Below are 16,519 nucleotides of genomic sequence, written 5' to 3'. Positions count from 1 at the left end.
AAAAAAAAAAAAAAAAAAAAAAAAAAAAATCTATTTATGCCTAGTATTCCATTATTAGAACGCTAAGCATGTGGAGTTATTTATATCCTACTGCTCAAGGTCATCGCCAAGGTATGATTGCAAAAATTTTAAAAAATTGCAACCTCAGGCACAAATGGGTTAAGCCACGTGGTTTGTGGTACTTTGTTATGGCAGGCCCAGCAAACTAACACCTAGAGTAGGATGGAAGTCATCTGGGCTTTCCTTTCCCAATTCTAATTAATTTACTTCAAAAAGTACTTTCACTTTCCAAGAAAACACTGACTGTCTGAAGGTAAAGAAGTGCTAGGTTTATAAATTCAAAGGTGGTATCCCACATAGTAGATGGTCTACCTAACTGGTAAACTGTCTGTACTCATTGGTTCTTGATTCAGTAATTCTCCTGACTGGCAAATTGTGGCTTGTGGGCTCACTGGCAACAAGTCTACAGATTACTGGGTTTTTGAGGAATGGCTCATAAACTACCCATTGTTCTTCTCTACCCACGTAAAGTAGCATTTGCCCAAGTAGGACCCACACGCACCCCTGTACCCACCCCAGCCTCCAGCATGTGCACGTTTCTTACATGTACACTTTCAGAATGAGGTCATCCTTTGTCTCTCCTGTTAGCAGGTCAGCGATGCTGAGAACTGCACAGCCAAAGGGTCGTCGGTACTGGACACTACAGGCATTCTTTTTTTCTCCTGCTCCCATTCGACCTGTTCAATTAAAGAGCAGGCATTACCCATGGAGCCATTTGATTAGATGCATTTGAGCTAGAGAAACATACAGCTATAAGATAGGCCATATGAAATGTAACTGGGCAATAAAGAGCACCCAGGTTGGGCATAACAGAAGATATTGCTTCAGTTCTAGATTCTCTTCTCCAGTCACCTAGCTGTGTGACTTTGGGTAAGCAGCTTAAATTCTGGGCATCAGTTGCCATCTATAAAACACAAAGATTAGAACAGATCCCATGTTTGGGAACCATCCCCTGGCCCCTGAGATTCGTGAAGGCATCCCAGGAAGTTCATGTCACTGAAGGCAGTAATGGTGACTCTTCCATTTTCTATTTTTAAACAAATTACATATCAAAAAAACTATTTCAAACATTTCACCTGTGACTAGAGTAGTCTGAGGTTGTCTGAAGTATGGCAAGTAAGCACAGGTGATCAAATGCGCATGCTCCTGCCTCAGCTCTCAGGCTGTTCAGAACTCAGTTATCACCAAAATAGTTTTAACTGTTGTAAAGTTTTAACTTGTTTAGATTGTTACATGAACATGTAACAATGAACAAGTATTCATTTGCCCAAAACTGAGGACAAGGATAGAGAGGTAATTTCTGATTCAAAATTCATTTTAATGACTTAATGACCATAACAATGTTAATAAAAAGTGCAATTACAAGTCAAACACCAAGCATTTGAAAGGCTGCCCTGTGATGGGCAGTACTACTGAGGCAGCTTCCTTGGCAATAACACAGTGAGTGAAGTCCATGGGCCAGAAGGGCACATACTCACTTTGCTGCATGTTTTTTTACCACCCCAAACCCCTAGATATCTTTGAGAAAGTTCTGAAAACAAAAGTGGTTTACTTTTTCTCTTACTGCTGTCAGATATTATATTAAAATTTTAGCAATGTTTACACGAAGATACATAAAACCATATTTTACTTTAACCATTAGTATTACATTTGAATTTAAACAAACACAGATTAAATAACAAACTACCTCTGCCATCCTGAGAACAGACAGGCTTTATCTCATAAGAAAACAGCAGCATGGGTTCTAACTTTTCCAACCTTTTCAAAGATTCTTTCCAATTTTTTTCATAGACTCATTTATAAAAGAAAAAAACAAAACAAAAAAGTGTCTGCTTGTTATTTCTACTGTCCTTCAAATACAAAATAGCATAAAATGTAAACAGGTTTTCAGAGTAGATTTTATGAGAAAAAAAACATAGAGAAAATCTATGCTGGAATGAAAGCATGTTTTTTATAGTCTCACTCAATGCACAATATAGTTATCGTGTACATAAAACCAAAGCCTATAAAAATAAATCACCTTGCAGGACTGCATGGCAAGATATTACTAGCTCACAGAAGTATTCCTAGGCTAGTAACGGAGTACAGTTAGTGAAGAAGTGGGAACAAATTCCCAATAATGACTGGTTAGACTTAATGGAAAAACTGTGTAGGTTACACCATTCCTCATTTCACCTAGCTTCTCTGCCATAAAATGTCTGCTTTTAGAGGCATTTTATGTGTAAAAACGAGGGAACACATTCTGGTTTCATTGAGCAAGTTCATCACAGAACATCAAAGTGGGTTCTGCTACATTATATAAGTGTTTTCATTCATAGTCAAATCAAATTTGAGGAAAACTAGGGTCAACAAAGCTAGACAGGCATATTTATTTTTCCCTTCAGGACTTCTCAGACCCCTTAATAAGCTGATGACATTATACAAGTTAAAAAAACATTCAGTATTCACTATTTCACAGCCTGTTTTTTGAAGCACCTTCTGGAATAATGCTCTGAAGCATTCTGCACTTTGGAAAATTTATGTAGAGCCAATTTCTATAGAGCTTTCATTAACTTATAGGAAACTCAGCTCTGAAAAATTCATTTTATGCTAACAGAATTTAGAATTTTAACAGACAAACACAACATTTTGGAATCAAATACATTTAGGAAGGCTAGCAGAACAAAATCAAACACAACAAACTTCTTAATTACTTATATTAAGAGACCAGAATCTGTTTATGGTAGGTGAGGAGGTCATACGTGGGGTTGGGAAGGTCAGGGGACAATTCACAACTTCTGTGATTCTTGGATTCAAATCTGGCTTTGATATCTTTCTAATTCCGACAGCAAATAAATCACAACATAGAAACCTCTCGGCATTTCTCCTCTCTGTTCCTTGCTCCTACTGCACTGACAAGTGCTATACCTACCGATTCGGATAATGTGCACGGTGATATAGATGTCCTTTCTTAGCTCACTGCTACCCAAATCCTACAAACAAACAAAGTTTGGTTATTTTGGAAGACATGAGCTGCACTTAAAGGGCAGAGCACTTTATTTTCACAAATAAAAGAAGAAAGACAGAGATGAACACAGACATTCTTAATGGAATGTTTGTAGCAGAAGTACATGATTTAAATCCTGTTCTAAAAATAGCATTACAATCAACCTTAGGTCAATTGATACCAAGTAATATACTTTAAAGAAGAAAGTATTATTGATTTAATCTCTCACTCATTCATTCTTTAAACATTTATTAAGCACATATTAAATACCAGCTGTCTTGCTGAGCGTGATCACTGTTTTTTTTTTTTGCTTTTGGAGATGGAGTTTCGCTCTTGTTGCCCAGGTTGGAGTGCAGTGGTGCAATATTGGCTCATTGCAACCTCTGCCTCCCAGGTTCAAGTGATTCTCCTGCTTCAGCCTCCCGAGTAACTGGGATTATAGGTGCCCGCCACCACGTCTGGCTAATTTTTGTATTTTTTAGTAGAGATGGGGTTTCACCATGTTGGCCAGGTTGATATTGAACTCCTGACCTCAGATGATCCACCTGCCTCGGCCTCCCAAAGTATTGAGATTATAGGCGTGAGGCACCGTGTCCGGCAATCATTGTTATACTTTGGTAATAGTATAACAGAAGCAGTAATACACTAACGGAATTAAAGTAATCCTGGAAGGTGATATTCAGAATTCTGGGCACTAATGTAATCTGCGTGTTATTTACATAAAGTTTAAAAGCAAATTCACTGTGTTCTCTCACAGTAAGTTATTTCTCCTAAATAGTATGAATCATAATTGGATGAATCTGCCTTATGAATGAAACAAGATCCACTCACCACAAAGAGGGAGCAATGTCGTTCCGGTTTATCAGGGGCTTTGGGAAGCCCGTTTCTATTCAGCCTCAAGAAAAATCTCTCACTACAAGAGAAAAACCGTTTAACAATTTGAAAAATTGTTTAATAGTTAAAGATTTATCCCTCTGTAACTACTCTTCATCACAACAGGTAAGCTAAACATTAGGTTGTTCATTTAACATCAACACTGCTTTTATATAAATTAGTAGAGCTCCGAAGACAACAAATATTTGCTTCACTTCTGATGAAACCAGCAAAACAGCAAGTGCAAAGGCAGAAAGCACCTATATACAAACAGACATTAACTTTTGAAAGACTTGAGTACAATTTTATATCAGTAATATCATTATTCCAAAAAGCAGAAATAAATGCACTAAAAGAGAAAAATATGACATGTTTAATGTGTTTGTAACTAAGATTTCTTTTTCATGTTTTATGTCACATTACTTAATTAGCATTAAGGACATTCTGAGTGCTAACTATCTATTAGAAGGCTTCATATTTTATGGTCTTATAAGTCTCTAATCTGTAACACAAGCAGAGATTTCAAAAATGAAACTTAAATATTCTTTGGTCTACAAACGAACAGAAGATCTCAAAATACTCCCACTGAACTTGCATTTGAAAATACAGTGCCACCAGGAGCTGCGGTGGCTCAGGCCTGTTGTTCTTGTGCATAAGGAGGAGAGGCTAGGTGTTCGAGGCCAGCCTGGGCAACACAGAAACCTCTCATCTATATAACCAAAAAGAAAATACAGTGTCACCTAGGATTTAATGAAAACACAAATAATGCTGTTGATCAGCCATGAATTCATAGCAATAAATACTTACGGATGCCATTTATTTATTTATTTTTATTATTTTGAGACAGAGTCTTGCTCTGTCACCCAGGCTGGAGGACAGTGGTACAATCTCAGCTCACTGCAACTTCTGTCTCCTGGATTCAAGAGATTCTCACACCTCAGTCTCCTGAGTATCTGGGATTACAGGTGCATGCCACCATGCCTAACTAATTTCTGTATTTTTAGTAGAGACAGCATTTCACCATGTTGGCCAGGCTGGTCTCGAACTCCTGGCCTCAGGTGATCTGCCTGCCTCGGCCTCCCAGTGTGCTGGGATTACAGGCGTGAGTCATTGCACCTAGCCATGGATGCCATTTAGATCCAAGGTAATGTACATGTGACACTATTTATGTTCAACAAAAGAAAACAAATATAAACCCACAAAAAATCTACCAGCTACTGTGGGCTTCAAATTTTAACTGAATTTCAATATCCTAGTTCCAATGACAGAATTAAATAGTTGGCTGCCTCAGGCAATGAGCACACAACCAACATCTATCTACAGAATGTAAAATGCTGTAGCTTTGGTCAGTGTAGCTTCAGTCTAGGGAACAAGCAGAGAAATGGAGAACAGGACACTAATAAAAGGCTCGGAACATGTTATCACCCGATCCTTACCTTAAATAATGGTTCTGGGCCGGGCGCGGTGGCTCAAGCCTGTAATCCCAGCACTTTGGGAGGCCGAGACGGGCGGATCACAAGGTCAGGAGATCGAGACCATCCTGGCTAACATGGTGAAACCCCGTCTCTACTAAAATACAAAAAACTAGCCGGGCGACGTGGCGGGCACCTGTAGTCCCAGCTACTTGGGAGGCTGAGGCAGGAGAATGGCCTGAACGCGGGAGGCAGAGCTTGCAGTGAGCTGAGATCTGGCCACTGCACTCCAGCCTAGGCGGCAGAGCGAGACTCCGTCTCAAAAAAAAAAAAAAAAAAAAAATGGTTCTGTCATTCAAATACATACGAGGAGATATGAAAACCATAAACAGATCTCTAAGGAAGCATATGAATTTGAATTTATGGCTGTTTTGGAACACTTATTCTCTTTGGTGATCTAAGTCTAGACAGATATGTTTAATAGAATCAATACTTGGCTTGTCTCACTTTTACTTATATTATGCCTATTTTGACTTTTCATATGAGAAAGGGCAGCCAATACATATTTCTATGGGGCCATTTTCACTTTTATTACCTATATTTTTCCCCCGAAAACAGATGGCCAATAAGGCATGCATGAAGAGAATAAAAATTGCTGTAAGTATCCTCAATTGAAGCTAAAGTTCACATGTGATATTATTCCGAACCAGAGGCTGGGAATGATAGCTACAACCGAGGGTGCAGAGATAAATTAATCTTATCCAATTGTCATTTACTATAATTCAAGGAAAATGAGTGTAAGCTCTCTTGACAGTAAAATAAAATTCATTATTATTTCAAATTTACCATTTTAATTATTATTATTATTATTTTTTGGCTGGGGGAACAGAGTCTCACTCTTTCACCCAGGCTAGAGTACAGTGGCACAATCTCGACTCACTGCAATATCCGCCTCCTGGATTCAAGCGATTCTCCTGCCTCAGCTTCCTGAATAGCTGGAACTACAGCTGTGTGCCACCACACTTGGCTTATTTTTGTATTTTTTTTAGTAAAGACAGGGTTTCACTACGTTGACCAGGCTGGTTTCGAGCTCCTGACCTGAGATGATTCTCCTGCCTTGGCTTTCCAAAGTGCTGGGATTACAGGCGTGAGCTACCAGGCCTGGACTATTTCAAATTTAAAATCAATGAAAAGGAAATGTGCAAGAATTCATCTTGGGACAAAAGAATTATACTTTAACCTATTATCAGGTAATATATTTTTGGGAATTTACCATTTGACAGGTACTCTGCCAAGGACTTTACATAAATTATCCCATTTTATTCTCACTATGCCTTTAGGAAATAGGTACTATTATCATGACCACTTTACAGATGGGAAAACTGAGAAACAGTAAATAATTTTACTTAAGGTCACAGAGATGGTATGTGGCTCAGCAAGGATTCTATTCCATGTATTAATTCAAAACCTTAGCACTCCACTAGAATGCTATAAGGTAACTTCCTCTTCTTCTCTAGAGAAATATTGAGTAAATATTTCTAGAATATTGAGATAAAGGAGAAGCCATCATTTGCCTGGGGCACCCACTCAGTAGTCAAGTCTGGTCCCAAGAGTTCAAGGTAACTTTCTCCATACCCTTCCTGGGCTAACAGGAGTGAAAGAAGTCAGAATCTTGATTTAGCAGGTTTCAAAGAGGTCTTTGGTTTGAAATTGTTCTCTGGTAGTTTTCTTCCCTTTTTTTTCCCCCGAGAAGGAGTTTCACTCTTGTTGCCCAGTATAGAGTGCAGTGGTGTGATCTCAGCTCATTGCAACCTACACCTCCCTGGTTCAGGTGATTCTCCTGCCTCAGCTTCCTGAGTAGCTGGGATTACAGGTGTGTGCCACCACGCCCAGCTAATTTTTGCATTTTTAGTAGAGACAGGGTTTCACCATGTTAGTCAGGCTGGTCTTGAACTCCTGACCTCAGGTGGCCTCCCAAAGTGCTAGGATTACAGGTTTGAGCCACTGCACCCAGCCAGTAGTTTTCTTTAATGAAACATGCTTAGAAAAAAAAAAAAAAAAAGATTTGAGAAACAAACTATTTTATTAAACAAACACAAAACTCCAAAAAGATTTAAGAACTCAGCTTTACTTAATCAAAACTGCTAAGGTTTAAGGATGGTATTTAGTCTGTTTCTTAGGAATCAATTACCTATTAACGTATTTATTGATTACATTTTAGCACAAAACATAAGCAATATGAGCATTTTCCCCTCTCCTATATCTTGGACAGTATGTTCTACTTTATATTTTTTGAGATGTAATTAGGTTTGAAGCTCCTCATTATTACCTCTACAGAAACATTCAAAGCAAATTTCACATTATCTTGGTCAGTCTAAAATGATGGACACCAATAAGATTAAAATACAGAAGTCAATAGGGCATTTTCAATATTAAAACCTTAACTTTAATACTGATATAAAATCTAATTCCATATCTGTACATTTCATCAATATTCTGGAAAACAATGTTTCCTAAAGTATTCTATTGCAGAAAGAGATCCTTTTTGCTCTGTCACTATTTTAATTTCACCAGTCTAGACATAATCTTGATTATGCAAGTATTATACTATATCATATCCTGTTTCAGAAAGAATATCAATATGTATTAAGCCAATGACATATACCTTAGCTTAAGCATGCCTTAAGGGGGAGATCAAAATAGATTGAAAACGGGTACTATGGAGAAATAAGTCATGTGCAGTTCTTTTAAAAGCTAGACTTCTTTTAAAAGAAAAAAGAAAAAAAAAGGAAAACATCTATGGCCAATTAAAAAATCCTTTTTATTCATTTGATGACATGCTATTGTTACACCAACTCAAATCAATTTGTCTTCTGCTTTAGTGGTACAGCAACTAATCACTCAGCAAATGGTTTTGTACAAAAAAAAGACCTATAATAACGTATTTTGGAATCTTTGGATTATAATTACTCACCCACACTGAAATGTTTGGAGAATATCAGAAGGTATGCCTTCAATGCCCAGAGAAAAACTGAACAAGTCAATAATATTGCATTCTTTTTTTTTCCTTTCTTTCTTTTGAGACGGAGTCTCGCTCTGTTGCCCAGGCTGGAGTACAGTGGCGCGATCTCAGCTCACTGCAACCTCTGCCTCCCAGGTTCAAGCGATTCTCCTGCCTCAGCCTCCAGAGTTCTGGGACTACAGACACATGCCACCACGCCCGGCTAATTTTTACATTTTTTGTAGTGACAGGGTTTCACCACGTTGGCCAGGCTGGTCCCAAACTCCTGACCTCAGGTGATCTGCTTGCCTCAGTCTCCCAAAGTGCTGGGATTACAGGCATGAGCCACCATGCCCGGCCAGTAATATTGCATTCTGGCACATCTTCTGAAGTTCTCCAAATATTTTGCACATACTTTTGTGGCCACACAGAAATATGTTTTTGACAGTCCATTTTAAGTCTGTTCTATTGCAACTCTGTGGTAAGTATGATCAGATGACAAAATTAGTTTTTGTAAACTTAAAAAATGTCCTTCCAAGATATGCGTACTTCCATTACATATATCATTTAGACCTTTTTCCTAAGTGGAAGAGAGGTTTATATGTTTCTTTCCTGTTACATGGTGAGCAACTAGAATACAGGCCCATGAGTATTAACCTTTGTATCTTCAACTTCTAGTGAATGATTTGGTATTCCCAGATGTTTGATAAGACTAACCAAACACAATCTTTTAGGACAAAATAGAGTAACACTCAAATAACTGGAAAGCTTTAATTCTCCACCAACCTTTCCATCATGTCCTTTGCTTTATGGTAGGGAAATGTATGAAACTCTGCAAAAAGGTATTTCAATCCATGATGCCTCACGACCCGACTTGAGATTCTCATATTAACGTCACGGCAGCTCCAGATTCCACATTATTCCATTTAATGCTGTCCTCATGAACATTTTATATTTTTACTATATTCAACATATAGTAATAAAAAAAAATACTGATATGTTTTCAAATGAGAATACTGTCTTCCTCTTCTTAAAGAATGAATAAGCAAATAGAACATTTCTAGAAACACTGAGAAATGAGAGTTGATACTATTAGCAGCAGAGAAAACTCATTATTTGACTTCCCCATATACTGACATCTTCCAGAGGCAATCTCTCTGCAGGAGAAATTTAGTGTCCACCTGAATTCTGTGTATGAATCATTATAAATCATGATACTATAAATCAAAAATGATTCTTTCTTTGGAAATAAAGAATAATAAATCACAATTATTTATTATTTATAACCTTTCTTCTTCCAACAATCATTTGATGAAATCAGGATAATGAAATAAGAAAATAAATAAGCATCCCTGGGAAAAATCATAAAGGAAAATGTGTACTCTGTGCCAGACCCTATGACTTATGCCTTACATAGCTCTTCTTAATTCTCCTCACCACAGTAGGAGATGGAAACCACTGTCGTGCTCATTTGTCACCCCAGTGACAAAGTGGCAGCTAGGAGATATTAGTAAGTTGGCCAAAGTTGTGTGGTCAGTCAAGAATGGAGCCAGGATATTAAATTCCAGAGTCTGATTTGAGAGTCTCGGCTTTCTACTACAATGCAACCCTGTCTTTGAAAGAACAGAGCACCTCAGAAATGGACAAAGAAGGCATGACCTGGTGGCTCACTACCTGTAATCTCAGCACTTTGGGAGGCTGAGTTGGGAGGATCACTTGACCCCAAGAGTTCAAAACCAACTTGGGGCAAAATAGTGAGACCCCATCTCTATGAAAGAAAGAAAGGAAAGAAAGGAAAGAAAGCAAAGAAAGCAAAAAAGAAAGAAAGAAAGAAAGAAAGAAAGAAAGAAAGAAAGAAAGAAAGAAAGAGAGAGAGAGAGAGAGAGAGAGAGAGAGAAAGGAAGGAAGGAAGGAAGGAAGGAAGGAAGGAAGGAAGGAAGGAAGGAAGGAAGCAGGCAGGCAAGGAAGGAAGGAGGGAGGGAGGGAGGGAGGGACGAAGGAAAGAAAATCAGCCGGGCATGTGCCTATAGTCCCAGGCACTCAGTAGCTGAATAATCCCAGCTACTCAGAAGGCTGAGGTGGGAAGACTGCTTGAGCCTGGGAGGTTGAGGCTGCAGTGAGCCATGATCACACCACTGCACTTCCATGGGGTGACAGGGTAAGACCCTGTCTCAAAAAAAAGAAAGAAATGGACAAAGAAGAGCAAGACTAACTATGTCACATAAACCAAGAGATTTTTGTGTGAATATTCTTAATAAAATTAAAACATAATAAGTACAAATGGCCAAGCATAATGTCACACTCCTGTTGTCCCAGCTACTCAGGAGGTTGAGGCAGGAGGATTATTTGAGCCTAGAGGTCAAGTCCAGTCTGGGCAAGATAGCAAAGTCCTTGTCTGGGAAAAAAACTCAAAACAACAACAACAACAAAAACAAATCAACCAAATAAATAAATACACAAACAAAACTGCATGAAGTCAAACAACAACAAAAAAAGCCACAACATATCTGTGTTTACAGAGATTATACCTGTGACCAACTGCTCAGTTGAACTACTGATATTCTGATGTACTCAAAAAGACCTCTAATTATAACAAGTGTGTTTCACAGCATAGTGTGGTAGAAATGTTCTTCCTGGTCATGCAAATAATACAGGAGGCACAGTAGGGATCTGAAGGTCCTGATGGCTTCTCTTCTGTTTCTCAGTAGGATGCTTCTGTCCTCTGTGCCTCCTTGTAAGCCACTCAGTAGAAGTAACCCTTCAGTTGGGGAGGCCAATATCAAAAATTTTGATATTTTATATGAAATACATATAGATTCACATAAAATTGTTATATTTTCTGCATGGATTTATATTTATCACTTTTATAGTTCACCTCACATAAGAAGTAAAACTGTTTAGTGATTCAATGAACACAAAAGTTACACAACATGTACTTTTATCCAAAAATATATGACTGGGTAATATCTTCGGTTAAACATGTTGTGAGAAAGATTAGCAAGCTAATCAATCCACAAAAATTACAAAGAACGCTTGTAAACTAATTTTCAACAGTTAAATATCATTGAAATAGATTTATGGTCTCCGAGAAGAACAATAGTAAGAGAGAAAACATTTAGAACGTCATGTTCTATTAAACTGACTGGAAAAACAACTGTCATTTTTTTCTTATACTCATATAAACCAATTTAAAAAACAAAACACAAAACAAAACAAAAAAAAAACCCATGTAACATATTTGAAAAAGCAGTCATTTGTCTTAAATTGAACTATGCTAATCTGGGCACAGTGACTCGTGCCTGAAATCTCAACATTTTGGGAGGCAGAAACGAGCAGATCACTTGAGCCTCAGAGTTCAAGATCAGCCTGGGTAACATGGTGAAACCTTGTCTCTACAAAAAATAAAAAAAATTAGCCAGGTGGGGTGGTGCATGCCTGTGATCCCAGGTACTCAGGAGACTCAGATGGGAGGATCACCTGAGCCCAGGAGGTGGAGGCTGCAATAAGCTGAGATCGCACTCCAGCTGGGATAACAGAATGAGACCTTGTCTAAAAAAAGAAAAAAAAAAAAAATTAACTATGCTGTGTGAGGAGTGTGAGGATAATAATTAACACCCATTCTACACTGGGTAGGTGTGAAGGGAGACACACCAGAAGCTAAGGGGTGGTAAGATGGATGAAGAAATAATGAGAAGAGCTAAGAGGATGGTTCCACAGTGCAGTGCTGACCCTAGAGCCTCTCCCTAAAAGGCAATAGAATACAAATGTAAGGTGATCTGAATTGTTTCTATTTCACTGCTTCTCCTGCATTCTGTCAAATGTTTTCTTTTTTTTTTTTTTTTTTTGGACGGAATCTCGCTCTGTTGCCCAGGCTGGAGTGCAGTGGCGCAGTCTTGGCTCACTGCAACCTCCGCCTCCTGGGTTCATGCCATTCTCCTGCCTCAGCCTCCCAAGTAGCTGGGACTACGGGCACCTGCCACCACACCCGGCTAATTTTTTATATTTTTAGTAGTTTTCACTTGTTAACCAGGATGGTCTCGATCTCCTGACCTCGTGATCAGCCCGCCTCAGCCTCCCAAAGTGCTGGGATTACTGGCGTGAGCCACCAAGCCCGGCCCTGTCAAATGTTTTCTGATTGCCTGACAGTGTAAGATACGTCCAACAATCTGCTGTGGGAGACCAAAATATGGCACCCCAAAACATGCCTCTTTGGCATAAGAATTGTTGAGCTAAAGGCAATTAAGAAGCAGGTACTGGAAAGCTCTCTGCCTTCCCTCTAATTGCCTAAAGGCAATGCATAGATTTACAAAAACAAAAAGAATCCTGCCTCTCTTATACCATCTAAGTACTAACAGGCCTGGCCTTGCTTAGTTTCTGAGATCAAACAAGATCAGGCACATTCAGGGTGGCATGGTCATGGACCTGCCCCTTCTTCTACCAGGGAGAACAAAGGTTAACCACTGATGTCAACTTTAAACGTTACAGGCCTGGAGATGGCACCAGAGGTATCCCTACCAACACTCTTTACCAACTAGCCTTTGTCTGCCAGTTATTTGCCTTCCTAGAAGTTGCCTCCCCTAGAGACTTCAAGTCCTCTTGGCTCTTATCATTTCTCCAAAATTTACTGTTTTTTCTTGAAGATGCTACATAAGCTGGAATTCAAAGCCACCTCTTTGAGAATTTCTCATTCCCTAGGTATTAATATACCTCATGAATGTATGAAATATACATGTTAGTAAACTTCTATTTTTCTCTTTTTGTCTTTTGATAAAGAGGACCATTCCAACTAAGAACTTAAGAGGGTTAAAGAAAAAATTACTTTCCTCCCTAACACTGTGAAGAGAGCTGTTACTGTGCTCTCTCCTAGAATGAGTAGCAAAGGACAATTCAAAAAAGCTCAGGCTGTACTATAAATTGCTGTATTTATGCCTCCAAGAAACTGGTGCTACCTCTGTCCAGGCAAGATACTTTGTGAAGCAGCTGAAAGGTGTGCTGGCAGCTCTGCAGTGGCCGCTGGACTACGGAGCTTTGGTGCTCATGATGGCAGAGATGAAGAACATTCGAATAGATGCCCTATGTACAGGGAATGATCAGTGGTAAACAGAAGAGACCCATGGACCTTCTAATTCAGCGGTTTCCAACTGAAAGATTCTCCTCCAGTCCCAAGGTGCAAGGCCCAGCAGCGTGAGTCAGCAAGATAGCAGAAGCAGGAAGAGAGCTGGCCGGAAGACACATACCCACATACCCCCTGAAGATGGAGCGGGAGACCGCCCGGGTACTACGTAGCTGTCACGTCAGACTGGGACACTTCTTGTTTACAGAGGACTATAAAACCCCTGCTCCGTCCTCACTTGGGGCTGACGCCATTTTAGGCCTCGGCCTGTCTGCACCCAGGCGCTCTGTACAGCGTGTTCCTCCACACTGTCTTGTGTTGTTTGTTTGCGCTCTCAGGGTTCGAACCGAAACAAGACCCTTGCACCAACCTGATTGTGTACAATATTCTCCTGGTGAGCTGTATAAAGCCCAGGCCCCACCCTGGAGATCCTGATTGACTGAGTCAGGATGGACCAAAAGCTTCCTGTTTGTTTAAAGCCCAGCTATGTTAAAAGACCACTGTTTTTACCCAAAAGCCCTAGTCTTTTTTTTTTTTTTTTGAGACGGAGTCTCTCTTTGTCGCCCAGGCTGGGGTGCAGTGGCCGGATCTCAGCTCACTGCAAGCTCCGCCTCCCGGGTTTACGCCATTCTCCCGCCTCAGCCTCCCGAGCAGCTGGGACTAAAGGCGCCCGCCACCTCGCCCGGCTAGTTTTTTGTAGTTTTAGTAGAGACGGGGTTTCACCGGGTTAGCCAGGATGGTCTCGATCTCCTGACCTCGTGATTCCCCGTCTCGGCCTCCCAAAGTGCTGGGATTACAGGCTTGAGCCACCGCGCCCGGCCCAGCCCTAGTCTTAATTAATCAGAATTGCTGACTGTGTTTTATGATAGTCATGTATAACAGAAAACAGGCAATGTACGCCTGGTATCTTAGGGTCAAAGAGTTTTCCTCTCTTCCTCCCAACCACATGACAACACAAATGACACAGTTTTTCCTTGGCAATAAATGAAAGCAACTTCTCAAGCAAGTCTTCCCAGATAAGATTATTAATGTACCTTCTAATTTTAAAACTAAAGCAAAGTTAGAGTCATGAGCTCTTCTGATTAAAGGGCAATGGAAAGAGGAAGACTTCTGATACAACTGTTTCCAGAGTTTACCTAAAGAGGAGATAGATGATGTTTTCTTTTAAAAATATTAATGCTCAAGCCCATGTTCACCTTACAAATAATTGAGTGTTGAGGACTGTGCAACCAAATGATGTGATGGCTTTGTCAGCACATAAAGAATTTGGGTTTAGTTGAATGATACAACAGGAGACACATTTTTAAGCTATAGCCAATTCCATTGCCAATTTTGAAAACCAAGCCAATTCTTTCTTATTAGTCAGGATGATTGTAAAGCACTTCGTGCTATTTGTCTTTGCAGAAAAATAAAGATATCTGAAACAAATACCTTTGTTTTAGGAAAGGTAAAATTATAGGGAAGAGTTTTAGGAAGGTAAAATTCAATAAGAAAAGGAATATAATACTCTTTAAAATTATAAATAATGTTCAGATCAGCTGCTGTTTCACATCTTCTGTACTATTACCAGATTAAGCAATTGGTGAAGTAAAGAAATGATTTTGATTGACTATCGATTTAAGAAAAACAGCCATGACTTTAAGTTCAGAAGACTTGAGACCTTAGAAATCTCAAAGTTCGTTTCAAGTAAAATCCTTAGAAAAGGTCTATTGTATAACTAAACTGAGAAAATACTTGCTTGAATCTCTCTCTAGAGAACTCATTAAGAATTTCACTAAAAAACGAGTTCCTTAGAGAAGTAACCAAAAGTAGGAAGAGATAGGATCTGGTCAACAGAAATAGGGAGCATGAAATGAGAAAGCCTGTATGTAGGGAGAATGCGTTCTGCTTATCATTCTGGGAATTTCTATCATTTGATCATTGGAAACACTGTATTTTGACATTTCATGAGAAAAGAATCACTCTGATCTATATTCAGAAATTATTCTGACCTTTCTAACATCTTTTCATTAGGAAGGTATCTATAATAAGGAATGTTAAAGTAAACCTGAGCTCTTTATAAGTACTGAGTTGAAGCACGCAGTTTCTTAAAAAGGCAGAAAAGTCATAAATAAACCCAGAATAAGTACTAAAATCCATGTAATTCAAGCTCTGCAAAACAGTAAGTATAATAAATCATTCATGCATTTATTATCTTAAAGAGGTTTTCTTTTTTTCATGAAATTACATCTGTGAAGAGAAAATAAAAACTTGGGATCCCCAGTTCACTCTACCAAAGGGAAAAAGATTAAGCTGAAAGCTGAGTCATGCAAGAAGCTGCCTTTCCTTTTGCTCCTAAGCAGAGAGCTACAGATAACAGGTTAAATATCTCCACAAGTAGTTACTCTATGTTCACCTTGTTGTCTGTAAAGTGTTCATTTACTGAGCATGAGATGAATACATAATTGACTATTCCCCTACCTATTCCTTTTCTCTTGCAACATGTGGATTCAATAATGCGACCACCTTTCTCTTTCCCCTCCAGCCTGCGTTTCCCCTTTAAATATTGAAGTCTCAATATTCTCATCTTCGGAGAAAGGCACAGACCTGTTTCCTAGGTGCATATCCTTAACTTTGGCAAAATAAACTAAGTTGACTTGAGATCTGTTTCAGATACATTTTTGTTTACAAGCCAAAATCAAATTTGTCTTCCAATAGCTTTTACTGATGGACACAACAGCTTACTGATAGGTTCTTTATATTCATTATAACTTTAAAAAATGGAAATGATCTAAGGCATCATTAAATACTATTTATTAATTAGATAACTCATTCAACTATATTTTTTGAAGATCAGGTGCTTTTTTAACCTGGGAGCTACAGAGCTTCTTAACTGATAGGAAAATGTTAATGCTTATGAGAATAGGTACATTATTTTCTGTTGAAGTCTATCGTTTATATACTTTTAAAAGAAATCTTTGGTACTGAAAAAGTTAGGAACCATTGCTTTCAGACATGTGACGAATACATTTTGTGAAATAAAAAATTGCGTATGGATACATATAAAGGGATGATACAGAAACTGGTGAAATAAG

At 38.9% G+C, this 16,519-nt stretch overlaps 1 protein-coding gene across 1 annotated transcript in view; it reads right to left on the bottom strand.

Moving 5' to 3' along the window:
- The window catches only part of DOCK4 (dedicator of cytokinesis 4), a 494,753-nt gene that overhangs the window by 228,370 nt on the left and 249,864 nt on the right, over positions 1-16,519 (bottom strand). Inside the window, 3 exon segments of the mRNA XM_017878678.1 lie at positions 605-737; positions 2,972-3,032; positions 3,878-3,959. Coding sequence (XP_017734167.1) covers positions 605-737; positions 2,972-3,032; positions 3,878-3,959 — 276 coding nt within the window.

Source organism: Rhinopithecus bieti, unplaced genomic scaffold (assembly GCF_001698545.2).
Source record: "Rhinopithecus bieti isolate Rb0 unplaced genomic scaffold, ASM169854v2 scaffold_10712, whole genome shotgun sequence".
In the NCBI taxonomy this organism is placed as follows: Eukaryota; Metazoa; Chordata; class Mammalia; order Primates; family Cercopithecidae; genus Rhinopithecus; species Rhinopithecus bieti.
This window is presented reverse-complemented; position numbering and strand designations above follow the sequence as displayed.